General features: G+C 33.9%; 2 protein-coding genes across 2 annotated transcripts; one reads left to right on the top strand and one right to left on the bottom strand.

Moving 5' to 3' along the window:
• Positions 1-10372: 10372 nt before the first annotated feature.
• LOC145066733 (protein FAR1-RELATED SEQUENCE 8-like) lies at positions 10373-11363 on the bottom strand. The gene is made up of 3 exons (XM_079014011.1): positions 11091-11363; positions 10724-10987; positions 10373-10663 (listed from the first exon to the last, which is right to left on the bottom strand). The coding sequence occupies exons 1-3, from the start codon at positions 11361-11363 to the stop codon at positions 10373-10375; spliced, it is 828 nt and encodes a 275-aa protein (XP_078870137.1).
• A 5888-nt stretch (positions 11364-17251) lies between these two features.
• ELP6 (elongator protein 6) lies at positions 17252-19271 on the top strand. The gene is made up of 5 exons (XM_079017936.1): positions 17252-17563; positions 18183-18255; positions 18370-18560; positions 18644-18790; positions 18888-19271. Exons 1-5 carry the CDS (start codon positions 17318-17320, stop codon positions 19008-19010), a joined length of 780 nt encoding a protein of 259 aa, XP_078874062.1. The 5' UTR covers positions 17252-17317; the 3' UTR covers positions 19011-19271.
• Positions 19272-24442: the final 5171 nt, after the last annotated feature.

Here is a 24442-nt window from a genome sequence, read left to right as displayed (position 1 = left end):
ATAATTCACACACAAGGTTCTTTAGCAAGCTAAAATAACAAAAATTCACCAACTTAAAATTAATCCTACCAATCAATCAAACCATATTGTCAACTTTGTATCCCCAAACAGAAGTCTAAAGGTTTTAGCTCATAATTAAAGTAAATAACAGCAAACAATCAAAGTCAAATTGCTTAGTCATGATGAATAAACAAAAGAATAAATGGAATGATGAAATTTTGCCTTAATTACTCTCCGGAATCGAATTCTATCTTTCTTCATCGTCTTCTAGGGTTTTTCAGGCTTCTCAATCGTAGCAAGATACTTCTGAATCGTCCCAGAACTCTCCCTCATCGATCTGTGGAGTTATCTTTAAATAAGCGATCCGACTCGTCGAGTCAAGTAGTGACTCGTCGAGTCCCTCTCACATTCCCCATATTGCGATAACTATCTGGGATCCCGAGTCATTATCCTTCTGATTCCTCAACCGGACTCGTCGAGTAGCTATCTGACTCGACGAGTAGAAGCTTTCTTTTAATGTTTTTCCTTCTTCATTCCACTCTCTAGCTCCTAACCGCTTCTCTTGCTTCCTTTTGCTTCCGAGCTTCATATTTGGACTGAAAAACATAATTTAACACTTTTAAGTACCTTTTGTCCATAATATGCGATAATTTAGCTATTATATGAATAAAAAACTATACTAAATACACACTAAATATGCACATATCAAAATACCCCACACTTGTCTTTTGCTTGCCCTTAAGCAAAACTGAATTTTAACACATTAGAATTATGTATAACAACTCCAATCTAACCCAACCATTATGCCAAGACCGCAACGCATGCATTTGTGTCTAAAATTTTTCCTAAAGAACCCCCCATATTCCAAATACTCACAATCCTCATAAACATTCACCCACTCACCCCGAATTATGCTCATTTTATGCAACCCTCCGAATCCATCCTCAGAAAACCTCTTTACCCTCAAGGTATTTTTAATTGAGCAACCCAAGCATACATATTCAAGAAAATTACAATTTTTTCGATACCACTATGAAATTCTTTGAATTCTTCACTTTCTTGATAATTTGATCTTTGATCTCTTTGAATTCACCAACTTGTATTGACCTTTGGTATCTTCAACTTTTTTGGATTTCTTGGAATTTTGATCTTTTGATCTTCACTTTATTTGCTCCAAAATTCTTACAACTTTTTCTTGTAATTCTCTCTTTTTCTTTTTTTTTTTACATGTATACCTCATTTTTTTTTCACTCAAAACCCTACATGCTTAAGCAGGGGCGCTCAACTTCAACCTTTATTGGCTAATGATAAAAATTTTCCTGGATACATTTCAGGTTTAGGCTGCTAAACATATTGCATCCCTCGGGCTGAGCAAGGTCGTGTTTTTGTCTCATGATTTCATTAGAATAAGGAAGCCACAAATGCACTACAACGTATATAGGATCAACTAAACATTTGGGTTTTCATGCAATTATTAACACAATCCTAACATGGAATCCTAATATTTACCAAAGTTTTCTAATTAAGTCCTAAATAATACTGTTTTTTTTTTGGTATGCAAATTTTATTTAAAATTGACTATTATGTAACCAACCCCCTACCCCACACTTATGTGATGCAATGCCCTCATTGCATATGATGCATAAAAACATAAAAAGAAACTAAAGAGGGAATTGGAACAAACTCCCCTGGGATAGCAGTGGATAGGTTGATCATTCTCATTTAAGATCCAACTTCAATCAACTTTAGACATGGTAACATCTCATCCATGCCTTGGGTGTCTCGTCTCGTGTGGGTTGCTCCAAATACGCGGAAATCAGTGTAAGATCTTCAAGAATGGAAATGGAAGAATAAGTGAGCAAGTGGAACAAGTAGCAGCATCAAATCAGCAGTCCGTCGGTATAAAAAGTGAACGACTCGTCGAGTCTTATGGTGGACTCGTCGAGTACCAGCGCGCCTTCTCAGAATATGTAGAAATACAAGGCGACTCGTCGAGTCAGCTTAGTGCACTCGTCGGGTAGGCCACTGAACGAAAAAACTTGGTATTTTGCAACTGTTTTAGCCTCTAAAAACGTCTCTAACTCTTCCCCATGTTTAGACTCAATTGCTCATACCCCTAAGGACCGGACTCGACACTTTGACGTTAAAGTTCCGCTTCCTTGACTCGCTTTCACTCGTGATAACATTCATGCTATAACTCTAAACCATCCTAAGCAAGCAATCCTAATCCAATCCTGAAAAATAACTAAAACATACAATCATTAAACGCAATAAAATCTCAAACAAGTCATACACACCAAATAAGAATAAAAACAAAACAAAAATTGTTTAATTAAAACACAAAAATCAATCCTCGTCCTCCTCATCATCATTGGCGGCTCCACTTCCTCCGGCTCCACTTCGTCTCGCACCAATCACCTCATCCCAAGATGGAATAAAGGGGTAATTTCCACCATCAATATGTGGGATATGGAAGTGGTCAAAAAATCGTATATGGGATTGGTTGCTAAAGTTAAGCGCCCTCGCCATTTGATCCTGCATCCGCCTCATCTCCACATTGTACCAATCCATTGGTACGTCTTCATTCTCGACCGGAATCACTGGCGGCTCGTCCTCCACATCCCGCTCTCTTCGTGATCTCACCCTCCTTCCCGGTGCTTCGGGACCAACAACGGGGTCATCATTTGGGATGGCATAATGACCACCACCATAGTCTTCAATAATCCGTGCTCTTCGGAAAAGAATGGGATTGAATGGAGGTGTCGGGATCAATGTCATGAAGTTCCATGCACCACGGTTCATCAACCCGAATGAATTAGCCAACCGGGTGACAAACATCCCACCATTTATTCTTGAAGTCTTGCGATCTTTGACCGCACCCTCCGAAAGATATGAAGCAATACACCAAGGGATGTTGCAAAAGACGCCGGGTGTAATTATACTCCATAAATAGAAGACGTCAAGGTTGGAAACCTTGTCATCATCTTTTCTTTGATTGATGGTGGAGGAAATAAGGCGATGAATGAGGCGGTGAGTTGGGGATCGGATGCTCCCTTCCTGTGCAGACTTCGGGATGTAAACTTTATTTCCAATGATATTCCACCAACCCGTGCTTGTAACTCCATCGGGAAATGCCATATGTGCTTGTGCTAAAAAGGCCCGAAAGATGTTTGTTGAAACCAAGGGCTGATCGTAGATCCCTAGTCGGCAGGCAAGATCCACTACCGAGCATTGACGAAATTCTCCCCCGAGGCAGAAACTGAAGCTTGTTGGGTGAAAGACATCCACTCCCCCGGTGAAAGACACCGTGGAGAAAAACTCCAAACAAAGCTCTAAATAGACCGGCTCTTGTATGCGGAAGACCCGGCTCCACCCGTCGCAGATCATTGTTTGGCCTTCATGTTGGAACTCCTTTAAAAGGTAAGGAGCTAATTCCTCCTCATATCGAACACTTTGCAGCCACTCCCAATCAATCCTGTTTGGCACATAAACCTCCTTCTTCTTAATATCAGATAGCTTCTTCTTCCATTTCCTCATTGTTGAGGCGGACTCAATTTGCGGGAAGTTTAGCCACGAAAAATCGCCTTGGTTGCCACTGGAAGTTTGCCCCCTTTTGAACATGATGTCTGCAAAATAAACACACAAAACCCAGAAAACACAGAATATAATTAAAAAAATGTCTCCTGTCTGTAACTCGACTGGACTCGTTGAGTCCAGGCCCGACTCGGCGAGTCGCGCAACCTGCACGAGTCAGTCGACGGGTCGCATGAAATTGGACCATAAAACCTGTAATTTCTGTCAAGGGTTTTGTTCAGGGACTTCCTACTAAGTAATAAGGCCAAAATAAACGTTCAAAACAACAATATTCATGAAAAATCGAAACCCTAGAATTTCATTACTTTTCAAAAACGGGTTTTTCATGCAATTGCAGGTATAGATGGCCTTATAATCACATTCTTACTAAAAATCAAGAAGAAAGTTGTTACCTTTTGAGTTTAAACCTTGAGAAATTGGAAGAAAATTTGAAGAAAACTTGAATGCTTGAGAGAGAGTTTAAGAAAGAGGTACCCGGCGAGTGTGGTGTGGAAACTGAATCTTAGGGTTAAAACCCTATTTACCAGATGTAAAAGTAATTTCGAAGTTAATTTTTTTCTGTAAATAAAACCGACTCGTCGAGTCAGGGTCAGACTCGGCGAGTCTAGTCGCGCAGTCAAAGATTTTCTGAAATCAATATATACTCGTCGAGTCAGGGTCAGACTCGGCGAGTCTCTTGTAAAACATTACTGATTTTCAAAATTTTGTTATTTATTCAAAATCTTTTCACCCCACCCTTAAGCTAGGCACACTCTCAAGCAGACATGTCCGATGATTTGGAAGATTAAAATTGTGAAACGAAACAAAAACTAAAAAAAACTAAAGAGTAAAAGAAAGCAAACTCTAACGACGGGTTGCCTCCCGCCAAGCGCTTCTTTTTAAGGAGTCATTAGCTAGACTTCTTCCCATTTACGTTTTGTCATCTTCAAGCATCGGGAATGTACGCCTCACTTTTTGTGGTTTATACTTGGTCTTGTAGGCGTGAATCTTTTTCTTGTAAGCCCTCTTCAATTCGTCTCTTCTCCTTTTCTCAGTATCATCCTCAGCTGTTTGGGCTTCTCTTTTCCTCTTCTTCTTTTTCAACCCATTCTTCTTTACCTTTTCTTGCACTTCCCTCTTTTTGAATGTAATCATTTCATATTTTGTAATGTTTCATGCTTTAGGTTTAGTAGTGAATGGTTGATTAACTTCCACTCTGCTTCCCTTTATGTCTTCATCCTCTTTAGTGCTCAACTCTTCTCCAAATGGCATCGTATCAAGGCATGCCACATCGGCGTGTTGGACCTCCATTCATTTTACTTCTTCTGCCGATTGTTCTTCCAAAGAATCAAAAACAGTAACTGAATCCAGGGTATGTGAAGAACTATCAACAAACAAATCAGCTTTGGTCAAGTTTTTATCCAAATCGATCGGACTCGTCGAGTCCATTATGGTGACTCGGCGAGTCTGATCGGGTTCCATCAATCCTGGAGTGTTTTCTGAGTTGGCTCCTTCCAGTAGCTTTTCTAGCTCCTCCAAGTCTTTGTTAGCATCTTCAACTCCTTCAGAGTGTAGCGTGAACTTACTTGGGTCTTCTTTTAGTAAAATTTCAAGCTCCTCTTGTAATACCTCATCATCCAATTGGATAAATGAGATTTCTTCTCTCTTTTCCTCTTCTTGCTTGACTTCTGGAATAGCTTTAAACATCACCGACTCATCACCCACTCTTAATGTCAATGTAGACTCACATATGTCAATTAGGGCACACGCGGTGTTTAAGAATGATCTTCCCAAAATAATTGGTATTTCGGGGTCTTCTTCCATTTCCACCACCACGAAGTCTACTGGAAAAATAAACTTGTCCACTTTGATAAGGAGATCTTCACAAATGCCTTTTGGATGAATTATTGTTTTGTTTGCCAAATGGATTCTCATATTTACCGGCCTTGGTGCTGGTAAATTCAGCTTCTTAAAGAATGAATAGGGCATCAAATTAATGCTTGCACTTGAATCAGCCAATGCTCGTGTAGAAACTTCATTACCAAATTGGCACGGAATTACTATGTTACCCGGATCACCCTTCTTCTCAGGCAGCTCACTCATCAATATCTCCGCGACTTCAGCCAGATCTTTCCTAGCAGCAAAAAGGCCTTTAAGCAAGTTAAAGTATTTAGGAGTTTGGAGCATTGTTTCCACAAATGGCATATTGACTTGTAAAGCTTTAACATGCTCCATGAAGGTTCTATAGGCTTGAACTTTTTCTGCAGGCATGGCTTTTATTGGATATGGCAAAGGAGGATTGTATGGCTTTAGAAAGCTGGCAGTATCTTCATTCCCGACTGGACTCGTCGAGTCCATGATAGTGACTCGGCGAGTCTGGTCGGGTTTTTCTGGTTCTGGTTTTTCTTCAATGTTGGAGGTTATTACGCTCACGTTCTCCATTCTTGGATTGGGTTCGGTGTTGCTCGGAAGTTGACCCGGTCTTCTTTCATTCACTTGATGTGCAAGCTGTCCCAGCTGTTTCTCAATGTTGAGAATGGAAGCTTGCTGATTCCTCAACATGTTTCTGGTTTCTTGCATTGCTATATCATGATCATTATGTCTTTTCTCGGACGCGGTTATGAACCTTGTGAGTATTTCTTCTAAATTTGCCTTCTTTTCCGTCACCGACTCTTCCTTTTGATAGAATCCCCTCTCCCTCTGTTTGTATTTCTCCTCCATAGCCTTTTTATATTCTTCGTATGGGAGCCATTCCTTCTTCGGTTTCCTCCAGTCTTCATCGTATCTATCGCTACTGGAATAAAATACTTGAGCCTTTTTATTTCCATTCTCGTCTCGATCACAATCCTTGGTAAGATGGGGGCCGCCACAATTTTCGCATCCTACCCTAATAGCATGGATCGTTTGATCCATTTTCGTCATTCTTCGGTCTAGGCTATCGAGTTTAGCTATTACCGCCGCCATGCCATCGTTCACCGAGTTTACTGCTCCACGACTCACCTCATTCCTCGGATTGTGGTATTCTCTAGAATGCTTAGAGAATTCTTTAATTAATTCCTTTATTTCCGGAGGTGGCTTTCGGGTGAGCGGGCCTTGTGAATCGAGTAGTTGCCTTGTGGTGACATTAACTCCATCATAAAAGATGGAGACCTCTTGTTGGCTATTAAGATCATGGTGTGGGCAATTTCTAAGTAGGCTCTTATACCTTTCCCAAGCTTCATAAAGAGATTCTCCGGGTTGTTGCTCGAAGTTGGCAATGGCTTTCTTTAGCTTGGCTATCTTGGAAGGTGGGCAGAAATGGTCAATGAACTCTTCTTTCATCTTGGCCCATGTGGTGACCGATCCGGGAGGGAGTGACTTCAACCAATCTTTTGCAGCGCCTTTAAACGTGACAGGAAGCATTCGAAGAAGCTGGGTCTCACGTGGAACATTAGGCACGTTGAAGTAATCGGCCACATCATTCACTTCATCCAAGTGCTTATAAGCGTCTTCATGATCTCTCCCGTAAAAAGGGATCTCCTTGAGTTGAGCGAGAATATGGCCCTTTAGCTCAAACGTAGCGGTTGCGGGAATTGCGGGTTGCACAAGTCCCAGGCCGGTGTCATCACGCATCCTCTTCTTCCACTCCCCCATGGGGACTTCATCGATGTTAGCCATAGTGATAGCTAACTCTTCTTCGGAATCGGTTTCATGCTCGGAAATATGCTCTTCTTCTTCCTTGGTCTCGTACTCGATATCTTCGTGAATTGGTTCTTCAATTGTTAACGAGGCACTGGATGCTCCTGATTTGCTGCCTTTCTTCTTGCTGAAAACAGATTTCAAGTTCTTGAGTGGTGAGTTCTTTGAAGTTGCGGTTTCTCCTACGGCTTTTCCTTTGCTTCTCTTTAGTGCGGATTCCGGGTCTTCCAAAGGTGGTACTAGAGGTGTGTCCGATCCTCGGGTCATGAAACAACTGAAAAAAAACGAAACAAAAGAAACGAAACGCGTAAAAGGAACAAAAACGGAATAAAAATAAAGACTAACACAGCGATGGACTCGCCGAGTCGACGCGAGTGCAAGGCAAAAACAGAAAAGAAAATTTTTTAGTAAAAAAAACGGAATTGTAATAAAACTAAGTCTACTTACTGGATTTGCTTTGTAAATAACTTTGTGTAAGATAAATCCCACACAAAGGATCGATTAAACTAGACTTTATTATTAATTTTAGAACCGTTCCCCGGCAACGGCGCCAAAAACTTGATGTGTGTAAAACCCACTAGTTTTAAACCTACTTTTAATTATCAAATAACACACAAAAGGCAGTGAACCTATCAATTGTGGTATAGCTAAATAAGCAGGGTATCGAACACAGGGAACGACAAATTAAACTAAAAACTAATTTAATCTAAGTTAATTAAAAAGCAGGGGTTGTTCTCTAGTTTTACAAGACTAGAAACTTACTAATTATTACTAATTTAAAGCTAGAAAATAACGATTTCACTAGATTCAATAATTGGAAAGGAACTTCTGTTTAGTTCAACTTGGTTAACTCTATGGTTGATTTTTAAGGTAATAGTGCAATGGATTAATTCTTTCGTTGGTTACCGATTCAAGTGATTAGGTTCATGTTCACTACCCTAATCCTTAGCAAATAAACTAACTCAAACAGTGGCCAGTTGTCTAATTTAATTATATTTACTAGATTAATTATTCGGGTTAAGTTAGACTTGCAATAGTTAATTAATTTAGTCTTTTTAATTAACCTCTTGTTTGATAGTCATCTTACAAGCTTGCACATGAATTTACTCAATTTTCTTATTAATTCTAGTTTCATATTCATTAATCCTAGACATATAACTATGTGGTCACAATATATCATATGAGGGCAATAATCAATAGATGTTCATGCTAATCAATTATCTTCCTATTAACAGAAAATTAATTATAATTCACACACAAGGTTCTTTAGCAAGCTAAAATAACAAAAATTCACCAACTTAAAATTAATCCTACCAATCAATCAAACCATATTGTCAACTTTGTATCCCCAAACAGAAGTCTAAAGGTTTTAGCTCATAATTAAAGTAAATAACAGCAAACAATCAAAGTCAAATTGCTTAGTCATGATGAATAAACAAAAGAATAAATGGAATGATGAAATTTTGCCTTAATTACTCTCCGGAATCGAATTCTAGCTTTCTTCGTCGTCTTCTAGGGTTTTTCAGGCTTCTCAATCGTAGCAAGATACTTCTGAATCGTCCCAGAACTCTCCCTCATCGATCTGTGGAGTTATCTTTAAATAAGCGATCCGACTCGTCGAGTCCCTCTCACATTCCCCATATTGCGATAACTATCTGGGATCCCGAGTCATTATCCTTCTGATTCCTCAACCGGACTCGTCGAGTAGCTATCTGACTCGACGAGTAGAAGCTTTCTTTTAATGTTTTTCCTTCTTCATTCCACTCTCTAGCTCCTAACCGCTTCTCTTGCTTCCTTTTGCTTCCGAGCTTCATATTTGGACTGAAAAACATAATTTAACACTTTTAAGTACCTTTTGTCCATAATATGCGATAATTTAGCTATTATATGAATAAAAAACTATACTAAATACACACTAAATATGCACATATCAATCCCCCTCATGGTTGCCTTATTTGACTTATATTGTTGAGGAACCCCCGAAGCATGTGTTGTCGCCCCGAAGAATTATTCTTAGACTAGGTCCCTTATGTTAGTTGTCTTAGGGACGTAAAGTGAGAATAACGGGAATGGGTAATTGGGTTATTGTTGGTTGGTGGAATTAAATATAATTATTTATTGTGGGTTGAAAACCCTATATGCTCACCAGGCTCCCAAGCCTGACCCACTCAGTTTATTTGTATTACAGGAAGTCGCGCAAGGGCATAAGATGGATGAATCATCAAGTTGTTTTGTTTACAAGTTTGTATATGTATATATTTGTTGAATGACGTTTAATGCTATCGTTTATGCTTTATGGTCTGTATCGGAACATTACATCCCGAGTTTTGATTATATAATGAAAAATACATTTCTTTAAAAAATGCTTTGGTAAATCTTATTTTATCATACTTTGTTTTTGGGAACAAACTCCACAACTCTTTCAAATCAAAAGGATTTACTCTGAAATTATTTTAAAAGCATAAATGAAAATCGGTCTTTTCTGGCCATGATTTTGGGGATGTCACATAATATTTCTAAGTAATGGTGGAAGTGTTCTTGGAGTCAGCTACAATCTGTATGAAAATCTAGCTAGGAATATGAAGAACAAGAATCTTGGAAAATGTGGAACGTGATATTTGAGACTTGTGAAATTATTTGTTATTGAAGACTTGTGAAATAGGAATATGAATATTGTTATCTTTAGATTTTTTTATGAGCAGTGTTGTATATTTGTTAGGAACAATGGTGTTGTATATGGTTATATGTAATGGTTAGATGTTTTTTATGTGTAATCATATTTTTAATCACTTATGATTAAACAAAACATATGAAGTAGTATTACATAATATTTTATGATTATACAGATGAATATCGTATATGGTTATTTGTAATGATTACATGTATTGAATAACAGTTTATATGTAATCTTAAATGCTTGTAGTAACATCTAATAGAATTTTAATAATGAATGAATATATTATCAAATCAAAGAAAGAATTATCAAAGTAGATTAAATCCAGTAGACAAAATCATAGTAAATTCTGTTTTATAAAAAGAGTAAAGTGTACTAAACAAAAAGTATATTATTTTGAAAAAAAAAAATCATGACTTATTCATTACTGATTAAAGCAGTAAATATCTATGTAGTTTTTGATGATTGTTCTGCTGTAAGTTTGATTGGGCATGTCCGCAAGTTATGAGGAGCCCTTTCTCTACAACCTGAGCATCTTCCTGTTTGCTTGTTTGAATTTTTATATGATATTTTTGCTGCACTTTGAATTATACTTTTCTTTCCACATCCTTTATTGCTTTGAACATTTGGAAAATTGATGTCAATGTCTTTTGGAATAGATATGTCCATAAGCTTTCCTACCTCTTCAACATCTGTCCTATTCTTCTGCAATTCATTTGTAGGATCGTTTTCATATTCCTTCAGCATGCTTTATGTTTTCTTAACAAAAAAATCCATTTTTTCTTTATTTTTTCTTACGTATTCCAAACATGCTTCAAAGTTATAGTATGCTTGATTGATAGATCTGTTAATTTCATTCACTCTTGTATCATATACATGTCTACCAAAATTATAATGCCTTGATATCACATCCTTTCTCCAACAATTCTCAATGTATTGTTCAGGTATCTCCTTAATTCCAAGTTTCATGAGTATGTTGAATGCATGTTTACACGAAGTCCCAAAGCGGTTGAAGTGTTCACAAGTACATTTTACACCATTTGTTGGAAGTTTTATTTCTACCTGTTCAAATTAAAATTAAAGCATTAAGTGTTTTATAATCATAACTGAATATTTTTTTAAATTATGTGCCGATTAAACAAAATTTAAAATAAGAATATGTTACCTCAAATTCTGTTTTTAGATCACCGTTTTTGTTCAGTTGTTCCACTTTGTATAACTCCCATCCATTTTTTGTTCCAAGATGTTCGTATTGGCAGTACCAGGAACCTTTATAGATTTCTTTATGTACTTCATAAAACAATGTACTTGTATAAACTTTTGCAACATGTTTTTCTATTGGTCGTGGTGAAATAAATTTATATACCGCCTTCTTTGTTTGATGATCAAGTTCATGTTGTGTATTTCTTTGTTTTTGAATTGATGTATCATAGTTCATCATGAAATGTAAAAGTAAATTTCCAGATTGAGATTAAGTGTTGAAGAAGGAATTCATGCTTTTTGATCTTGAAGTGGTTTTCATCAATCCAGACATTCTTGTGTCACTGAAGTATGCAGGTATCCATTTGTCACGTAATTCAAACATATCATTGAACCATCTTTTATCTTCCAGATTGAATTCATTAATAATCAAATCCCACTTCTTTTCAAACTCATCAGGTTTGATATGCATATTCCAAACAAGCTTGTTAAATCTTTCCTTGAAGTCTTTGTTTTTAAATAAATCGCCAGTAACCTATGAATGAACAATTTTTCTTATATAAGTATAAATTATATACCTATTTGGATATATCATATATAAGTAATCATATATGATAACTGTAATGTAGGATATATCATGTATGATTAATCATATGTCATATATGTACTATAATCATATATGATTAATCATATATGATTATATAATCATATATGATTAATCATATATGATTACTGTAATGTAGGATATATCATGTATGATTAATCATATATCATATATGTATTGTAATCATATATGATTATATAATCATATATGATTAATCATATATCATATATGTATGATTAATCATATATCATATATTGTAATGTAGGATTGATCATATATGATTAATCATATATGATTATATATGATTATATACTATATCATTATAATCATAATATGATATATGATAACTTATATTATTATAATCATATATGATTAATCATATATGATTAATCACATATGATTAAGTATCTTAATAATATGATTATATAATCATATATGATTATATATTGTATTATCATATTACATATTATGTAATCATATATGTTTATACAGTATGGTATATGATAATTCATATTATTAGAATAGTTGATCATATATGGTTATATAGTATGATATCTGATAAGTCATATATGAATCATCTGTCATAATACTATATAATCATATATGATTATATAATGTATTTTTATTATACCTTTGCTTGCAGTTTTTCATTATGTGCCACATGCATAGTCTGTGTCTTGAATTTGATAAGATAAATTCCATTGTTTGTTTTATTGCTGCATCTTGATCAGTTAGAACAATTTTTGCTACTTTCCCTTCATGAGCTCTAAGAAAAGCTTTAAGCAGCCATTCATACGACTTAATTGTCTCTCTACTCAGCAACCCAACACCAACAGTAACTGATTTCTTGTGGTGGTCAACTGCTGTGAATGGAATAAATACCATTTTATACCTATATAAAGAAAATGTGTTTAGTACAATCATTTTTGATTAATAATATGTTTGAATTTATATACATTAACTTACTTGTTTGTTCTAAAAGTTGCATCAAAAGATATAACTTCTCCAAACTCTGCATAAAAGCCTTTTCTCTTTCATCTGTTCAATACATAGCAGCCAACAGATCTCCATCACGTAGGAACTCAAATGAATAATTTGGGTAATGATCTCTATGATCATTCATTTTGTTTATCATTATTTGAGCATCCTTGTAACATAAGATTCTATTTACTCCTCTCCTCAAGTTTTTGTAGTCTGTTACCTTCGCCCCTACATATTCATATCCTCCTTTCAAAACTGCTCGTATTTTGTGAGCCATTGTAGGACCAATTTTAGCTTTTGATGCACGTACTACAAACTATTTTTCAGAATATGACATATTTCTTGCCTTTTTCGTATAAGGTCTTTCCTCAATACTTTCCAGTGGGTGTTTGTGCATTTCAAAGAATTTCTTAACTTTGTAATATGTTGTTCCATAAACATTTTCAAATATAATCTTTGTCGGACACCCAGTAATTATCTTGTTTGAATTTGGTTTGCTCATGACAGAACTTGTAGCCAACGTATCACAAAGTTTCGGTTTATCCTTGCCACCCTTATTGCATATAACATATTTTTTTTAATTATTTGACTATTGTATTTTCATTGGCTATTCAGTCTTGTATGAAAACTTGCCATTTCTGCATAATTTGTATACATTTTTACTGCCAAATTTAGTGATTTGAAAACACTGTTTACAACTGGTACAAATTTTGTAGGGACATTTGGTTTATATTCAGATTCTTTAATTATATTACTGCCATATGATTCATTTGTTGAATTGGAACTTTCACCTGGTAAAAAAAGGGAATGACAAATATGTTATTATATAATTTTATGTTGTAATAATCATATGTGATTAACGATATGTATTTATATTTTAGTATAAAAATCATATATGATTTTAGATATTAATAGATGTTAAATCATATGTATTTGTACATTGTATTATATGATTGATCATATAATATACTGTGTAATCATAACTGATTATATGTATTAATTTATAAATAATCATACTTGATATTGTTTAATCATGTATGATTAATATATGATTAATCATATGTATTTGTAGTTTGTAATATATGATTAATCATATTTTATGATGTATAATCATATATGATTATTTATCCAAATATAATATTAATATAGATTTCAATTTGAAAACATATATGATAAATCATAATTACAAACTATAAATACATATGATTAATCATATATATAAACAGTCATATATGATTATTCATCCTTATATGATTAAATCACCTATTGTATTGTATAATCATATATGATTATTCATAATTTATATTGTATAATAAAAGTATCAGAATGAAGTGTAGAATCTGTTATGTAATATGTAATATTAAAACGAATTAGTTGTACCTTCAATACGAATCGTATTTTGAAGTTCTTCATAAGTGAAAGGAACTGAATCGATTTTTTCGTCGTTAAGAGATGAATTGATTTCAGCTATAATAGTATCAGTCACGATCGACTTGTCAATTTCTTTTGGATTCAACATCATTTATGAAAATTGATTTTGATTCAATTTTCAAATGCTTTGTTTATGATTTCGAGGTGCTTGTTTCTTCGGTTTGAGGATTATATCTCGTATTTATGAGGATATGAACTGATGCTATGTTTCGATCGTTTTTTTCGATTTGAAGACTGCGATTAATTTGATAACAGATTCAGTAAAAATATGATCTTTTTTATTATATTGAATGATTGTTGAAGTTTGGATGATATGATTACGTGACTGATACTGAAAATCGATGATTTATCCATATGATGATTTTTACTTTTTAGAGAAGGAAGGTGTCCGTTTTCTGAACATTAATTTGAAGTTTATTGTTATACCCCTTAATCATTTAACAGTTGACATCAAGTTCCATTGGCTGATATTTAATCTGATAATCTCTAATTTTTTATTAATTTCAAAGCAACCATCCCATATATATATAAGACATGTCATGACCATCACTCCATAACATTCCACTTTTAGATTTAAGAATTTTTATTATATTTGACATATTGCACTTAATATATATATATATATATATATATATATATATATATATATATATATATATATATATATATAAGGCATGTCATGACCATCACTCCATAGGATTCCACCTTTAGATTTAAGAATTTTTATTTGATTTGACCTAACAAATATAAGTCCTTCATAAATTTAAACTTAAAGTGATATTTGAAAATGATTTCCTTTTGAAAAAGAGACATGAGTCGTAAGTGATTTGATACCAACGAAGAGCATCATCTTTTAAGGTAGCATACATACTTTGTCGACCCACCTCATTTTTCATGGGGATCAACATATCATTAGCTTTCATTGCATCGAATTTGTATGAATACCAATTCCTTTCTCAACTATTTACAAATTATACATCATTGAAATGTGAAAATGCCCAAACTTTTGATCACCTCCCCATTGTTCTCATAATCATGTGATCACTAGTCTGATTATCCATATAAGATTGTTTTTTTTTTCAGTGTACAAGAACATCAATAATATGAGACTTTTTTGATATTTTTTTAACAAAAAAACTTATAGTAAATTACATAACTTATGGTTTGGAGTAATACTCACGATTGGTCTCTTTATTATTTTTTCACTTGGAAGTTGCTTTCTCTTTACTTGCTAACTTGGAACAAACTCAAACATAACACAAAAGAAGTTGCTTTCTTTAAGGATCTATCAATCTCATGCGTTTTATAAAAAAACTCAATCAAAGACTGACCTATATGTAAATATCGAAGCATACTAACCTATATTTGACTATTGAAGCACACATGAATCCATGTTTCATGAACATACCTACAACCTTTTTCTCAATTGCTTTAATTGAACTCATATTAAGATGAATCTAAGTTGCCAACAACATACATAATTATTACATCATATTCATTTCATCTTGTTAGTGTATTTTTTCTCCTATTACCATATAGGTTTTTGGTTAGTGGGACGCATGGTTATAATGTGAATAATTTAGAAAAAGAATGGAAAGAGAGAATGACAGTGGCTAAGAGTGTCTCTAGTGGCCGATGACCTGAGATGGATAAAATATTTGTCTCAGATGACCGATGATAAAAAGAAGGGTTAATGTTCTAGATGAAGTGTGGTTGGATTAGGATATAGTTTAATTTTTAGTAATAATGACAATGTTTATTAATGGCCCCATTAAACTGTAACAAGAAAAAATAACAAGTTTATACAAATGACAAAATGGTCATTTTCATAAGGGTTAACGGTGCAAATCAAAACGATAAGAGGACCAAAATAAGCAACAAACTAATCTTTCAGGATTGTCTGAATTAAGAAAAAATATGATCGAAACATGCAAATTACCTACACAATAGGAGCGATTATGTAATTACCGGAAAAACTTATTTTATCTCCGATAGAAGAGATTCTTCTAATTATTAAGTATTAGTTTGAGTTGTTAATCTATAACCAATGGAAAACTTATATGACCCATCGGAGCATTTGAAAAGTTCACGTGACCCACCAAAAATTATTGAATATCTATGAGACCCACCAACGTAAGAGTGTGTTAATTAAAAAACACTTTGAAATAACTTAGATTTGAAAAATCTGATGTAATAGTTTTTTCAATTTTCAGGAGTTCTTTAAGATGAAAAATAATTCTTGAAAAGACTTTCCAAAAGCTTTTATTGTGGATGATAAGAGCATCTATGAAAACTTTTTAGTGGAATTTTTTAATGAAAAAACTTCAAACTTCAAACTTCGAACTTCAAACTAATTATATCTCCATAATAGAAGAGTTATTCAATTGTGTGTGTGTGTGTGTTTTTTTTAAATAAATCTTTAGTTTGTAATTAGTTGAAAACACATGAGACCCACATAATTATTGATAAAACTTATAGCAAAAGTTTATTAATTAACAAGCTTATGACTAAAGTTTATTAATACCCATGAGAAAAAAATGGGGTTTTAACATGAAAAAACTATAAATAAAAAAAAGCTCCTTTATGGATGTTGGACTTTCCTACACTTAGGGATGTAACCCATTTTAGTTTCGAAACTGGACCGAAATCGGAATAATCGAAACCCGATTATGGAGTGAACGAAAAACCGAGATCTGGACCGAATACCACTAGCCAGTTCCGATCTTTTTTTTTGGAAACGACAAATAAATTTAATAAAACAAACACTCGCAGACAAGAAAGCTAAAACAACACAGGAATACAAATTTGTAGTGTTAACACCCCTGACCATCAAAGCATCAGTCAGTTCCAACTTTATTCTACGAGGAAGTGCGTTATATAAGGTGTTTGACACAAGTCATGGGTTGAAACCGAATGAACCAAAAACTGAAATGATGGAGTGGGAGAACCGGAAATCAGACCAAATACCAGTAATCGTTTCCGGTTCATTTTTTCCGCTCACCCCTAGAGTCCCTTTTTTCATGGTTGAGGGGGGCAAACTAGAAATATTTGAAAGATCACATGAAAAGCACGTGCATTTAATATGGAGCTATAATCACTATTTCCCTATTGGATTCCGGTCATCTTTTACAAACCCTAATTAAACCCCGTCGCGGTAAGTCTGATCGAAATAAAAAATGAATCGGCCGGCGAGTTTGCTGGACGAAGCTCTAGGTTTCGACGACGGAGAATCGAATAGCCGGCAGCGACGGGTCGGACGCGTGGTTCTAGTGGAGGATTGCGTCGAAACTAGCGGCGCGTTCGTGCTACACCACCTAATAAAACGGTTTCTCTCTCCTAATCAATCATTCTCCGACAGTGTTGTCATTTTTGTAGCATTCGCTCAACCTTTTTCTCACTACGACCGTATCCTTCGTAAGATGGTACATCCCCTCTATCGCTATATCTATCTCTTTCTCAAAAAGTGGTGTCCTGGTGTGTGACTATTTTGTTCTGTAGTTTTTACTTTCTACAGATAGCTAAAAAGTCAAAATGCAATCAATCATTTGTCGTGATTAATGGGTGGTGCTAATGCATTTACGTTTGAATCACCACAAGTTTGATATTTGGTTTTCTATACGTGTCGTTCGAGTTATCACTCCCCTCTTCCTCATATGCTGAATCAATTTTGAACCTTTCTGGTCAAATGGAAATGGGGATATGAATTGAAAATTTTGAATGAAAAATTGGATACAGCAGTGAAATATATGATAAGATCTTACAAACATAACTTTGTTGTTACTTGTTTCATTTTGTAGCTTTATCATATTTGGATGTGAGAAAACAAACAGTAGTAGTTTTGATACCCAAAGTTAACAGCTTCTTCAATTTAAGAAAAGAGAGTATAATTTTGCTATCACCTAGAGAATTGTATTATGTATATATCAAACGATCAATTTGACTACATCCTTCTGAAACAAATTTGCAATACTTTATTGTATATCTGTTATCTGTTAGAAGTTATGAAAATCTTGATCTACAAATCATTAAATATTTTAACAGGGTTGCAATTTAGCTGTGCAAAGGGAGAATAAAAGATTGATATTCTTTGACATGCTTATGCTGGAGTGTCCAGGTCAGAATATCACTTAAAATTCCCTTTTTTGTATGCTATTCTGTTAAAAATTTTCGTAATTTAATTTTATGTGTAACCTTTTTCTCAACTTTATTTATCATTTTGAATGTGCAGATGATGATGGGGTTGAAGGTGGATTAATTGCTTTGTATGGAAATATTCATAAAGCTGTGGAAGCCAATTCAATAAACAAAAACATTACAATTATAATCGATGACATTTCCCTTCTAGAAGTAGCTGCAAATGGTTCTACAAAAGATGTTCTAAATTTTATGCATTACTGCAATACATTAACAACACAGTTTGTAAGACACTATCTCAACATTTCTTCCTTCTAATGTTCTTTTTTGAATCTGAATTGTGTAATAATTTGTTTTTGTTTCAATAGGGTTGTACAATAATCACAGTTATTCATGAAGACATATATTCAAATGGAGACGAATTTACCCTTCCTATACAAATGGAGTACCTTGCTGACATCACTCTAAAGGCAGAGCCTTTGGTGACTGGTTTGGCAGCAGATATTCATGGTCAGGTAAAGTGTTGTCTACATAAAGTCTTTTTTTTTTTTTTTTTTTTTTTTTTTGACTTAATGGGTTAAGCCAAAAGGAAAATGTGTTGGCATTGTGCAGTTGACAGTATTGAACAAGGGAGTTTGTGAGGGATTAGGGAAGATGAAGGGCAAGATCCGTAATTTTCATTACAGGGTTAAGGAAAACAGTGTTGATTATTTCTATCCAGGAAGTCGATCTTGAAAAAGGTGCACTATTAATCTTCTCACTATGTTTACATATTTTTTTTGTTGTTTAAATAGCTATATATTATATCTCCCAATGATTTTTGCATCAGAGAAAAGGAGAATTTAGTTTTTTGGATTAGCTTTTGTTTGTTTTGTGGTTGTAAAAACTGTAGCTATTTTCTATATTAGATTGTAAAAAATTAAGTGAAGATTGTAATAGAAACATTTTAATGTCATGTTTTTTTTAATTATAAAATGTTGTGTGTTTTTTTTGTCCTCTGAAATTCAACCATATCCCTATATTAAAGAGGATGACATTATTTATGTTGGTTACACAAAGGAATATTACCATTATATGTTTTGCGCTTCATAATTTTATAAGGAAAAAAAGTTTGAACGATGAGTTTATTTGATACAAGCAACCTAATGTGTCGTTTTGGATTATATGGATTAAATTATTGTAATATTTTATTTATTGTGGCTGTATGAATTGTATTTCAGTTTATTTTAATAAACTAATATGGTCCGCAGATTGTAGACATTTTATCTCTTAAAAAACAAACATCACTTTATACTTTGCTTTGGATGATCCGGAAAACATATAATGCGATTTTCTTCAAGAATGAAAGGAGAATATAAAAAGAGCTCCTGATTTCATCACTATCTTAATTACTTCAGTTCTGGGCGTTCGCATGTCTAACTCCTAGCACAATCTTTAGTATAGGTATAAGAGTACACGGTATGAACACAAATTTGCTCGTTATTGTCGACGTGGCAAGGCCACAACGACGTTGTAATGAGGGGAACATCGCCCCCCAGCTCGTTGCTTCTCGTTATGGGGGTACTCGTTGTCGTTACCACCGGGTGAAACTCACAAAAATCCAACCGTTGTTTGCAATTGACCGTTCTTAAGCGGTCAAAATGTTTGAATATATATATATATATATATATATATATATATATATATATATATATATATATATATATTTTTACCTTTTAACCTTTATATAAATTAGGGGTGGCAAATCGTGCTATCGTTTTGTGTTTCTGTATGTCACGACATAACAGGATTTTATGCAACATGAACACGAAAACGACACGATGTCGTGTTTTTTTAATTAACACGAAAACGAACGAATTAAAAAACGACAAACACGACACAACACAAAAAATATATCATATATACTAAAAATTAGTTTATTTAATGAATAATTTATCAAATATAACATAACAAACACGAAAAACACGATAAAGAACTGCTAAATTGTGTTAATTTCGTGTCAAAATTTGAACACGAAACGACATCATGTTTTTTACAGTTAACACGAATACGATATGAACACGAATTCAAATTTCAGTTTCGTCTCAATTTTGTTCCGTGTCATGTATTTTTGTCGTGTCGTGTCATAAATTGTCACCCCTAATATAAATACAACATCAATAGTCTTTTGTTTTTACATCTTTCTCTCTTTCTCTTTATTTTTTATAAAAATTTTCGTACTTTCTTCCCAATCAAAAAAATTGAGCAAAGCCCAAACACTCCCCTCCATCATCAAACCCAAACACACAACCTCACCTCTTGGATTTGCGGGTTACGAAAATTATTTCAATCTTTTATCGTCTCAAGCATCACCACAAATCACATACCAAGAAGCCGCTTTCAATCCCGCTTCACTACCAGTATAATTTTCTAACTCACCTTGCCATCAACAAAATCTATTTGGTCAAAACCCAAATTTACAACAAAATCTTCTCCCTACTTTTGCTTCGATACAACAAACAACCACCCAACCACCACCTCCAACACAACCATCGGTTGAAGTGGAAGTGAGAGGTAATACGAGAGGGAAAGGGAAATGAAAAACGAAAGAGAAATCGATAGTAGTTGAAACGGAAAATGTAGACGTTCCACAATGGTGGACACCGGAGGAGGAATATGCTTTGACGGCGGCATGATGTACTACTTCAAAAGACGAACTCCGCGGAAATAGAATGAAGAAATGTGTTTATTTGGGGGGCAGTGCACGAAAAATTTCACGCTATGTTGAAGAAAAAAAATGTATAATGACATGTTAAGCGGCAAATGGAGTCAAATAACTAAGCGGTGCAACAAATTCAACGGTATTTACAACCGGCTTGAGGCGTAACAGCAAAGCGGAAAGGAATGACAAAAACCCCCGTGAAACCCCACTCCTACGGGACCCCGATACCGTACGAGACTAAATTAAAAAAAAAAAAACCGGGAGTGGGAACGGTAGCGGGGGCAGATTTAAACCCCGTTTATTTTCGGGACCAGGATCGGGAGTCGGTATTTCCGTCCCGTACTCCCACGGAGGCCCCAATTGTACATTTATGTAATATATATATATATATATATATATATATATATATATATATATATATATATATATATATATATATATATATATATATATATATATATATGGGATAGGTTCAATGGAAAATGATTAATTAGGGCAACATATGTTGGAACCAATGATCAAGTGACACGTGTCCATTTCTTTATTCATAAGCAATGTACTATGGAAGTTATTTATGTAGTTATTCCAAAGTGATGTGTTGTCATGCTTTTATTGGTTCTAACATGTGTTGCCCTAATTCTTTATTTTCCATATAACCTTTCCCTATATATATATATATATATATATATATATATATATATATATATATATATATATATATATATATATATATATATATATATATAGGCTTAAGTTATTCTATTAAAAGTAATTATTGTGTTGTTGTATGCATAAATGTGGGCCAATCAATTTTACTCATTTTAAGTAAGTGATTATTACATATTATTGAATTAAATATAAATCAAAAATACCATCTATTCTAACTAGAAGGGTATTTTAGTCAATTAATATAAATTTAATAACGGAAATTTTCATATTTTAAGGAAAATTGCATATTTTAAGGGAAAATATATTCTATTAATTTTAAAAATCTGATTATATGGATGATAATTCACATAATTCGTAACATTCTGACGAAATATGTTTATCAATATATTGAAAAATAACAAATATGATATAACCATACAAGAATACACATTCTGACATAATATATATTTTGATTTAATGAACTTCTTGAAGAATAACAAAACTTTGAATATATGTTCAAAAAAAATCATTATATTCTTAGAAAAGAAAAAAAAAATTATATATTATTCAATGAAAATGTTACATTTATTAATAACAAATAAATACAATATATAAATTATTCTACCAGATTATACTATTACATATATATTTTTTTCATTATTTTGTACATTATTTTGTTGGAATAAACCATTCTTTTTGGAAGATTGGTGGTCATTGTTCATCTTCATCTCATACAATGTTCATCTTCAAGATTTTATTCTGGCAGAATCGGAATTCAAGATTCCATTCTAGTAGAATGTTATAAGTTTCATATATATCATGTTTTGCTTTGATATCTCTCGTTTCATTCCCAGCCAAGAAAACAAGAACATTCTTGTTCTTGATTTCATGTGTACCTGCAAATAAGATATACAACCACTCATTGATATTGCTTAATCTTCTTTCCATGGCAATTTCAAACAATAATCCTAGGGTTAAATGATCGACCTAACAGTATATCCCTACTATAAAATTTAAAAATATATATTATTTGAATAAAATAATAATAAAGAATGGATTAGATTTATTTATATTAATGAAGGAAAACACCAAACCTGCTAATTGGATGAGATCTGAGTATGAAATTGGTCCACCTTTAGAGTAAGAATCCATCTCTTTTTTTGCTTCTTCCACCATTGATAAAGCAACAGAAAGTCCTTTGTTTTCTGGTCTCTCAATCTCAGAGCTTCATACACACACACACACACAAAAGAGTATAAATTCAGAGGACTTTCTGCTAATGTTAATAGGGGTGAAATCTGCTCTGGATTTGCCTGAAATTCAAACAACAATTAAGATTTCTCCAAAAGGGCAATGTGCTTCATTCTTTTTTACTAATTTACCTAATGTGCTTACTTATTTTTATCTAAATATCCTATAATAGAAATATATACTTCATGGTTTACCTTAATGGCTTTATAGAGGGTCAGCTTTATACTTGCTGCCAAATGGACAAGTTTTGTTCCATTTCTGCTAATTCCAAAGCTGCTAATTCCACCCCTGTCGCTTCTTGTTTCGGTAACCAAGCCTCAACTCAAACACCTGCAGATTCCCTTTCATTTCCAGTAAAAAACAAGCTATTTTGTTCCATTTCTGTTGAAATCAAAGCCAATGATCCAAAATAGAAAGAAGATAGAGACAAGGAATTACCGGAGCAAATAACCCATACTGTTGCCTTCGTCTTTCATTCCTGATCAACCAAAGAAGTCGACCCAAATTAGAGATAAAGGTCTGTCGGGGATCGACTGCCCTTTTTTCTTGCCGACCGAGCAAATAACCCCTAAGGTCGACAACAACTCTCGTTGCCTCTTCCCTGTTCTTCGGACCATTCAAACAACGGAGGTGCTCACCTCCTTACGACTTCAGCCATCGAGAATCGACAGCAGTTTGCTGCTTCGTTTTTCTTCATCCTTCGATCTAGCCAAACCCCCTAGGTCCTCACGTTTTCCTTTCCTTCGTTCTGGTCAACCCGGAGAATCCTCCATCTTCGCAAATCGAAAGACAAAGCGCACCTGCAAAAGGGGGGAAGATTGATCAGATCAGTAGGCCCTTTATAAAAGGGGGGAATTAGGTTAAATTCAACATAACTAGCATAATTATAAAGAGTATTTGTGGAAGTTATTTCTCAAATTACCTAGTTACCCTTATTGATTTATTTAATTATTGTTTTTTGTATTATTTTTTGATTGGTCCACAATCATTCATACAATAATACAATACTTAGTTAAAACACATGAACTTTATATATATATATATATATATATATATATATATATATATATATATATATATATATATATATATATACAAAATAAATTTTCTAATTTTAGGTTTAGTGTAGGTTTCACTTTCCGGTTTCCAATTAATGGATGTTGAAAATGTAGCGAATTGATTATATATTTTTGGACATGTAAGTATTTCATATTTGTAATGTTGGATTTGTTGTATTTTATATTTGTAAGATTGCTGGAATTGTCATTTTGTAATGTTGGATTTTAAATTTTTTAGTTTCTAAAAGATTAGGTTTTAAGCTTTTAAAGTTAGTAAAAATAGTTTTTTTTAGCCTAAAACAAAGTCGTTTTTTAGCTAAAAAATCGAATTTTAAGCCTATAAACCAGGGGAATCGGGGGTTATGTAAACGAGAGATTCGGAGGCGGGGCAACAACTGATTTCAGGAGCGGGGGCGGGGGCAGCTATTTCTGCTCTTGTTTGGTCCCGTTGGCATCCCTAAGCGGAACCAACGACTTCGATTTGTTCAAATCTGTAAAAGAACAATATC

The sequence above is a fragment of the Lactuca serriola genome, chromosome 8, assembly GCF_051521515.1.
Source record: "Lactuca serriola cultivar US96UC23 chromosome 8, Lser_US96UC23_V15, whole genome shotgun sequence".
In the NCBI taxonomy this organism is placed as follows: domain Eukaryota; kingdom Viridiplantae; phylum Streptophyta; class Magnoliopsida; order Asterales; family Asteraceae; genus Lactuca; species Lactuca serriola.
The sequence above is the reverse complement of the archived record's forward strand: the minus strand, read 5'-3'. Positions and strand labels throughout refer to the sequence as shown.

Excerpts from the sequence above, each read along its gene's own strand:
- ELP6 (XM_079017936.1), top strand. The coding sequence starts at position 17,318 with ATGAATCGGCCGGCGAGTTTGCTGGACGAAGCTCTAGGTTTCGACGAC. Across the intron at positions 17,564-18,182 it reads ACCGTATCCTTCGTAAGATG|GGTTGCAATTTAGCTGTGCA; the intron begins GTACATCCCCTC and ends ATATTTTAACAG. Across the intron at positions 18,791-18,887 it reads CAGCAGATATTCATGGTCAG|TTGACAGTATTGAACAAGGG; the intron begins GTAAAGTGTTGT and ends GGCATTGTGCAG.
- LOC145066733 (XM_079014011.1), bottom strand. The coding sequence starts at position 11,363 with ATGAACTATGATACATCAATTCAAAAACAAAGAAATACACAACATGAA. Across the intron at positions 10,988-11,090 it reads ATCTAAAAACAGAATTTGAG|GTAGAAATAAAACTTCCAAC; the intron begins GTAACATATTCT and ends TAATTTGAACAG. Across the intron at positions 10,664-10,723 it reads TTGAAGCATGTTTGGAATAC|GAATATGAAAACGATCCTAC; the intron begins GTAAGAAAAAAT and ends AGCATGCTGAAG.